This window comes from Fukomys damarensis, unplaced genomic scaffold (genome assembly GCF_012274545.1).
Source record: "Fukomys damarensis isolate Sample0158 unplaced genomic scaffold, DMR_v1.0_HiC HiC_scaffold_20, whole genome shotgun sequence".
Classification (NCBI taxonomy): domain Eukaryota; kingdom Metazoa; phylum Chordata; class Mammalia; order Rodentia; family Bathyergidae; genus Fukomys; species Fukomys damarensis.
In genome coordinates this window covers 18768233-18776693 of record NW_022900932.1, presented here as the reverse complement: position 1 = coordinate 18776693, position 8461 = coordinate 18768233, and the positions used below count along the sequence as shown (strand labels likewise).

The 8461-nt window shown below is 41.1% G+C and overlaps 1 protein-coding gene across 6 annotated transcripts in view; it reads right to left on the bottom strand.

The window, feature by feature from the left end:
• Ascc1 (activating signal cointegrator 1 complex subunit 1) overlaps positions 1-8461 on the bottom strand; it is a 120574-nt gene that overhangs the window by 56106 nt on the left and 56007 nt on the right. For all 6 annotated transcript variants that reach the window (XM_019204995.2, XM_019205002.2, XM_010606474.3 and 3 more), the window contains exons 6-7: positions 7000-7136; positions 1235-1354 (exon numbers count right to left, since the gene is read on the bottom strand). In XM_019204995.2, coding sequence (XP_019060540.1) covers positions 1235-1354; positions 7000-7136 — 257 coding nt within the window. The remainder of the gene's footprint in view (positions 1-1234; positions 1355-6999; positions 7137-8461) is intronic.

Below are 8461 nucleotides of genomic sequence, written 5' to 3'. Positions count from 1 at the left end.
AAAAAAAATTCCCGGCTTCAATTTCTAAAATAGTAAATATTGACAGATACAACCCATTAAAAAAAGCTCTCTGGAGTTCTCATAATTTTTAAAAATGTAAAGAGATTATAAGCAAAAAGTCTGAGGACTACCTTAGATCACTGCTTCTGTTCACAGGTTGAAAAGTAATCTACCATTCACAGTGAGTAAATCTACGATCCTGTGAAGGCATCTGGATAATTCTGACTTGGAACACAGAGTAAAGGGTCCATACAGATATCAAATGCAGCCTGCTGGAAATGCTGTAGGATGCTCCACCACACCATCTAAGGCTAAGTAGTAACACCTCTGGTGTTCAAGGAAGGGTCAATGCTATGCCCTTTAGGCACATGCTAGGGCCCTGTGGGAAAAAATCTGGCACAGGACATAAAATAATAGATTCTATACCATTCTACACTATATTTTTCTTCCCTTCTCCTCAAAATTTAGTTCCAATTGAATTGCAAGAGATAACAGATTAGCAATTCAAATTAACAGAAAGCTGCTAAGAGATCTTGTAGGAAAGCGAGTTTGGTGGCCTTCCTAGATTTTCTCTAGAGGATTTAGTGTGAGTCCTGTACTACCCTTCCCTAATTAAACAAACAAACAAAAAAAAACACATGAAGGCAAATTTCCAACTCAAGGTGGGTGTCTATGCTCAGCGCAGGCCCTAAACCAAGTGGCACATGGCCCTCGCATTGGAACTGGCTCTGGGCGGCCTCAGAAATGGCCTAGACTGCAGACTGGGAACCTCAGAAAGGGTCTAGGTGTGGTAATAACAAAGGTGAAAAACAGTAAAACATTTTTGTTTTGGTAATGTCAGTATGTGCTGAACATAGTTTACGCATTTTATATCAATTAATTTAGTCTTAACAATCCTAAAATACTGGTAAAATTTCAGTCCTCACACTGTCCTCATATTTACTATGCATGTCCCATCTGAACCTCCCACCCTAAAAGGTCATCCTTCCTGCCTCCCGTTATTCTGGAAAACATAAAAGACAAGTTCCAAGGTGGGAGATTTAGTTCAGTGACCCTGAGACTGCCTTGCCAGCACAAGGTCCTGAGTTTGATCTCCGATACCAAAAAAAAAAAGGAAGAACAGACACACCCTTAAATTAAAACAGTAAGATCCTAAAGAAGAGGCATCAAAACGAATTCCAGGATACTTTCAGGTACCTTTCAACTAAAGCAAGGAGGCATCCCAGAAATGTACCTGTTGGAGCCGTCTTTCATATGGACTTTGGCATAAAGCACATCCACCATCCCGGGGTCGTCGTTCATGTATTCTATCCCTGCCATCTCTACTTGCAGGGGTTTGCCCCCCGCAATGTCACTGCAAAAGAAAATACATTAAATTCTTAAAACTGTTTAAGCTAAGAGGGTTATTATCTTTTCAAATAGGGTTAACGAAAACAAAGTTGTGGGGTTTTCTTTTAGTAACATTATCTAATTGTCCTCCTAATCTCAAAACTGGAATACACAGAAGTTTCCCGGTGTCAAACTATTATCTATCCCAATATACCTTTATTAGCACCCTGAGAAAAAAAGCCAAGGGATGAGAGTTGTGATTGGCAGAGAAATGACTACTGGCCCATCTCTTCGTTATTTCCACAAGTTACACAGCATTCCCTCCTAACAACGGTAAGTGTGTATCTGTGTAGGAGCAATCTGGCAACAGCTATGAAAAGCCTTCAGAAAGGGGAGGGACAAGGGGACAAAAAAGAATTGAGATGTGTTATGACGCGTACCAACTCCCGGTAAGGAAGGTAATCGTTATGTACTGCAAACATAATTAATAAATACTAAAACATTTTACACAAAAATTCTGGTTCTAGGAGCCCATTCTAGAGAAACAGTTCTGAATTCAACCACATAAATGTTATGGTTTCTCTCTAGAGGTCCCCAAAGCCTCATGCACGCATAGTGGGTCTAAGCAGTTATCTTCCTCCCTTCTCCTTTGATACCTGTCGCCACTTCCTGCCTGCCCTGCCACCTTGAGCAAGCCTCCCCTGCCCTGCCCCTCTGCCTTGAGCCAGCCAACTAGGGACTGAAACCTCTACAAACTGTGAGCCAAAATCAACCTCTTCTTTAAATTGTGGCTGTCAGGTAGTATGTCTTGGCAACAAGTGACCAAGATGATAGCTGAAGAAGCAAAGCTCTTGAGCTGGGGATTTAGCTCAGTGGTGCCCCCACCTGCCTCAAAAATGCAAGGACCAGCGTTCAATCCCCGTACCAAAAAAACAAAACAAAACAAAACAAACAAAAAAAGAAGCAAAGTTCTTTTGGGTGGAGGGAGTGTATTTTTTTGTTTTGTTTTGTTTTTTGTTCTTTGTTTTTTGAGACAGGGTCTCACTCTGTAGTTGAGACTGATCTGGAACTCACTATGTAGCCAAGGCTGGTCTCAAACTCACAGCGATTCTCCCGCCACAGCCTCCCAAGTGCTGGAATCACAGGACCGCCATGCCCAGCTGAGGGAGTATATTTTGAAACAGGGTCTCACTATGTAGTCCACACTGGACTTGAACTTACTATGTATCCCTGACTGGGCTTGAATTTGTGATCCTTCTGCCTCAGCCTCCCCAATGCTAGGAGGTATGCATCTCCTGGTTATGACTCAGGTCTGTACATTATGATTTACCAAAAATGTTTTTCACAGGCTAAGAACAAAACAGGCTTCTCTTCTAAAAAATGGTTATGCTGTCTTTTATCAAGTAAGAACTACAATAAATCCGTGTTTTTCTTTTTAGAATTTAGTTCAAATAGTATCCTGGTAGCAGAAAACACCTTTGAATACTATAGCATAATAATAATCTTACCTTGAGTTTCAGGTAAAATTTTCTGTCCATTCTATCCTTATGTTCTCTCTCTCTCTCTCTCTCTATCTCTATCTCACACACACACACACATTTATTTATTTACTATTGACATGTTTGTTGCTCAAGATCCAACCCAAAGCCTCAGGCCTGCCAAGCCAAATGCCCTTCCACCAAGGTACTACACTCCCGGCCTCCTGACTTTAACATTTCTTTTGTATCTGTCATTACTATAAATTACCTTAAATCCTAGATTTAAGGATCCAATAACAAGAAATAAGCTAACAAGGGGCCAGGGATTTAGCTCAGTGGTTCTGCTGCCTGCCTCACAAGCCAAGGACTTGGGTTCAGGATCCAAAGGCTACTCTGAGTATAGACAGAAATTCTCACAACCTACCCGAAGACATCATCATAAAGGAGGCTGAGGCCGATGCCTGCCTTGCAAGCACAAGGGCTCAAGTTCGACCCCCCCATACCAAAAAAAAAAGAAGGAGGAAGTTGAAGAGCAGGGGAGAGACCCAATCAGTTTACCTGATCAGTGTTCTTTGCCTTGGTGGCCCAACTACGCCACTTTCCAACTGAGTGACACCGAGGCATCCATTAGTAATGAACATTTGTTCATGGGTATTTTCTCGCCACTCCTCCCCTCTTTACTGTCCCTTTTAAGCATATCTGGCTGGACCCCAGGCACAGGCAGGGTGACGCTGGAGCTAAAGAAGTTCAGTGTGTTTGTCACAGTGCCACACTGAACCACAGCGCTGCCTCTGTCCTACATCTCACAGAGAAGTCACAAGGGACACATTCAGAGCAATTTACTAAACACTGAATAATTCATTCAAAATCTATAGAGCTACAGAAGCCTGCAGCCAAAGAACTGAAATGAAAACCCTGTTTCCAGCAGGATAGCACCCTCTCATTCAAAAAGGACCCCAAAATTTAAAACCTATTCAACCACCCATTTCTTTTAAATGTCTATGTAGCACTGTAGTTTTAATTCATTTCATAATTAATTAGCATTGCTGAGGCAAGGGTCGAGCCTCATGCCCACTAGGCAAGTGCTTTCCCAATGGAGTTACAGCCCCAGCCCCACTTTCACCTTAACACACCAATCTAAAATGCCCTCAAATTAAGGTACTTCACACTGGGTATGGGCCAATTTATTCTCAGTGTTGTTCTTTTCACATTTTAATTTAGGATCTGTACATCATAAAGGCTTCAGGTTAGAAATACCATTATGTACGGACATTCTTTCTCAGCAGTATACCAAGTGCAAAGGTTGAGATCAAAGAGCAAAAATAAGCAAAGAAGTTAGATGAAGGCTGGAGATGTGCAGCTCAGTGGCACAGCACCTGCCTGGCAAGCAAAAGGCCCTGAGTTTGATTCCCAGTTAAAAAAAAAAAAAAAAAAAAAAAAAAAAAAAAAGAAGTTAGATGAAGTTAGATGATATAATTTACTTAGCAGGATTTTAATAAAAGTACTATGTAAAAGTACTCTTTTTTTAAACATCTCTTCCACTAATAGAAAAACAATCCAAACAATCCAAATAACCAATTCTGATTCTCATCCTTCTCAGAAGTTAATTTTGCACTAAACACTAGGGTTGGGAGCATATTAAGGATTGAACCCAGGGCCTCCACGCTGAGCTACTGCATATCTCAGCCCCTACCCCCTTTTTTAGAAACAGGCTCTTGCTAAATTTTCCAGGCTGGGCTATATCCTCCTGCCTCAGAGTGCTAGGATTACAGGTATGCCCCACCTGGCTGCACTATACCTTATATAAACAAGGGCATGCAGTAGGGGAAGGTACAAGAGTTGGGGAGGCTTGCTTTATTTCACTTACTGATTTGAAGTCTTTCCAGAGTTCTGAAAAGAGCATCTTCAAACAAATTTTTGCACACACTGCAGATTTCTTGGCAGGGTAACTTTGTTCTATTTCAAAAGCTTTGCTGAATTTGAAAAACTACAATTATTGTTTTCATCCTGTCATGTCAAAAATTCTTAGGAACTATTAAGACTGTTCGTTATTCCCCATGCACTTCAACTCTGACACGCTCAAGGGCTCAGAGTTGGCATTCGGTCACAAAAGGCACCAAGAGATACAAAAAGGAAAACTCAGCTAAATCTTCACATAGCTCAGGGTAAAGCTCCAGTGATTAAAACTTTGTGACTTGATTTTCATAAGTTAAGAACAAATACCTCTTTAAACAAATATTTTATCTACTTTCAAATTGTAGCAGGATTATCCCAAAGACAGCCAAGAAAATGTAGCTACTTTCAATTTAGCAAAAAGTGAACTGGAAATATGTTAAAGTATCAGAACTCTAACCAGGTAAAATTATTCTGCTTTGTAAGATAAAGAATAAAGTTTCCTTTGTAAGAGGAAAACTGCAAATATCTAATGATGTGCACCAAATTCTTTTGAATTTTAGGTAAGATCAAGAGAAGAGGCAGGCCCATCACTGAGCAAATGACAAGAAGGGTTCTCTGCTTTCTCAGATCAGAAAGGACAAGCAGACTGTAAAACCCAAACAGGCTTTGTATAAGAAAAACACCATTTCTTTGAAATAATTAGTAAAAAAAGATAACGGGCCCCAGAATAAGTCATTGTATTACAGTTTCCTGTACAGCATAACTAGATAAAATTTTTGCCTTATTCTATCCAGTAAGAAAGTAACTTATTTCTACAAAGCTAAATAAGAAGACCTGTTGGCCAGGTGTGGTAATGCACCCCTGTATGCCCAGCACTTGAGAGGCTAAGGAAGGAGGACTGCCATGAGTTCAAGGCCAGCCTGAAATACATAGCAAGACCTGTCTTTAAAAAACAAAAAACATTGTGCAGGACCTATACTATATAACAATGGAATTTTCTCTCTCTCTCTCTCTCTTTTTTTTTTTTTTTGAGTCAGGTCTCTGTGTAGTTCAGGCCAGCCTTGAACTTACTATGTAGCACATGCAGGCCTTGAACTCACAGACTCCTCCTGCCTCAGCCTCCCAAGTGCTGAGATTACAAGTATCACCACACCCGGCCAACAATGGAATTTTTAAAAACCTACACAAGTGAGTCAGCTTTCAAATTTTTTCATTATTCTTAAGTAAAGGAAGTGGAAGATATGGTTTTCTGAAATAAAGCTGTGATGTCAGATACATGTATAAATTAAAATTTTGTAGTGAAAAAGAATAACACCTCTGACACCATCCTGCATGATCAGTTTCTGATATCCTTAATAAAATTCCTCCCTTAAAAAAAATAAATAAATAAGACTAAGTGCGATGGTACATCTCTGTAGTCCCAGCTACTTGGAAGGCTGAGGCCAGAGAACTGTGAGTTCAAGATCAGCCTGGATAACATGGTAAGACCCCGTCTTAAAAGATTTTAAAAAAGAAAGTTGAGTATTCCTGAAATACGTGAAGATTTTCCCAGGGGATGACACTATCTGCTTGAGTTACTGGCAGGCAGATACTCACAACCTCTGGAATCTGTAAGGATGTATCAGCGTTATCTTGCAGGTGCAATTCCAGGTAAGGAGACTCATTCAGGGCATTCACCTGGATGACCTAGGTTGGCTCATTCAGATCACACAGGTCCTTAAAAAGCCTGTTCCTGCTGTGGCCACAGGAAGATGTGACGACACAAAGGTCAGACAGATGCAATGTAGCTAGAGTTGAAGAAGGAGGGAAAGGGCCACTAGCCAAGGCATGTGGGCAGCCTCCAGAAGCTGGGGTTTAAGGCAAAGAAATGGATTTTCCCCCAGGGTGCCCGAGGAAGTATTACTGGCAAAGTCTTGATTTTAGCCCAGTGAAACCCATATAAGATTTCTAACCCACAGATAATAAATTTGTGTTGTGTCAAGCCACTAAATGTGTAGTAAAGTGTTATTTTGGAGAAAATGATGAGATGTTCTGCTTAAGAATAAAATGTGTCTACTGAGCAAATACAATTTAGGGTACAGCCCATACAAATTTATAAATATATGCTTTAAATCCACTTTTAACCTTTCAGACAATGGTCCGATGTTAAGTACTACAAATGGGTATGTTAACAGATTTCGTTCTTGTGTCATTCGGCTGCCCGCCCAAAGTTAAGTCTGTGATACCAAAAAGAAGCCAGGCCAAGAGGACTGTCCTTTCCCACCCCGGCACTTCTGGCTCCAGTCAGCTCACGTACTTAATGAACTCCTCCTTACAGCGCTGGAGCATCTCTCGAGTCTGCTGGACCTCTTGCTCACTTAGAAGCACCAACATCCCAATTGTGAGGTGAAGCTTTTTGGGATTTTGGAAAACGGAGCTGTCGACGCCACGGTCCTGTTACCAAAAGGGAGAGAAATGAGAAACTCACCCCAACCAAATGTAATGGCAAGAACAGAATGAGGACACAGACATAAGCCCACACGTATGTGGCCAACTGATTTTCCACAAGGCACAAGGCTACTCTGGGAAAGAACAGTCTCCTCACAAGTGTGCTGGGACAAGTGAATATGCAAAAGAAAGTAGACGGTGCACTATGATACATAACAATTAACTCAAAGTGGGTAAGAACCTAACTATAAAATAAATTAATTAAATATAATAAAAATCTACATGGTGCACACCTGTAATCCCAGCACTCAGGAGGCTGAGGCAGGAGGATCACTGTGAGTTTGAAACCAGCCTAGGCTACATAGTGAGTTCCAGGTCATTCTCAACTACATAGTGAGACCCTGTCTCAAAACAACAACAACAAAAAAAAAATCTACAGAGCTATTTCTATCTTAGCAGATACTGCAATCTTTTCAGGTATAATATTTTCATTAAAATTTAATTCTGAATCAAACCTGGTGGTACAAGCCTATAAACATAGCTATTTGGGAGGCTGAGGCAGGCGATTCATAAGTTTGAGCTTCACCGGGGCAACTTAGTGAGATCCTGTCTCAAAATAAAAGGGGCTGGGAATGTAAATGAGTGATACAGTACTTTCCTAGGATGTGTGAGACCCTAGATCCAATCCCCAGCACTGAAAAAGAAAAAAAAAAAAAATGAGTGAAAAATTTGGAAAGAGATTCAGACCGTGGAGTTGCCACATAGAATATGGTCAACCTTTTCTGGCATCATCATTCCTTGCACTTTAATACGTTAGTCTCTGGGAAACACAAAAGCTAAACAGTGTATAACTCATGAACCCTTTTTCTTTAAAACTGAAGTGAAATCCATTTAAGCTACAATTCACCACTTTAAAGCACATAACAGTTTAGTGGTATTTAGCATATTCACATATAGTGAGGTTTCATCTCTTTAGTTTCAAAACCTTTTCATCACCCCATAAAAACACTTTGTAGGACTGCGCGACAACAGACCCAGCAAGGACCCAAAGACCCCGGAGGGGGTCTCTTCAGCTGCCTGCCGGCCTGCGATCACCTGGCAGGTGTGGGACCTCCTGGACTGCGCAACAACAGACCCAGTAAGGAAGGTAGCCACACGGGCACCCTTGAAACACCCCCACAACCGCCTCCCCCATTCTCAAACCTCCTGATTGGGCTAGTCCTTAGACCAACTCTGCAGAGGCATAGGTTCTCATGAAGGGTAGTTTTCTGAGCTCCCAACTTTGAACATCTTTAAAGAAAGGGCAGGGGAAACCTGTAATAGAACTCTGA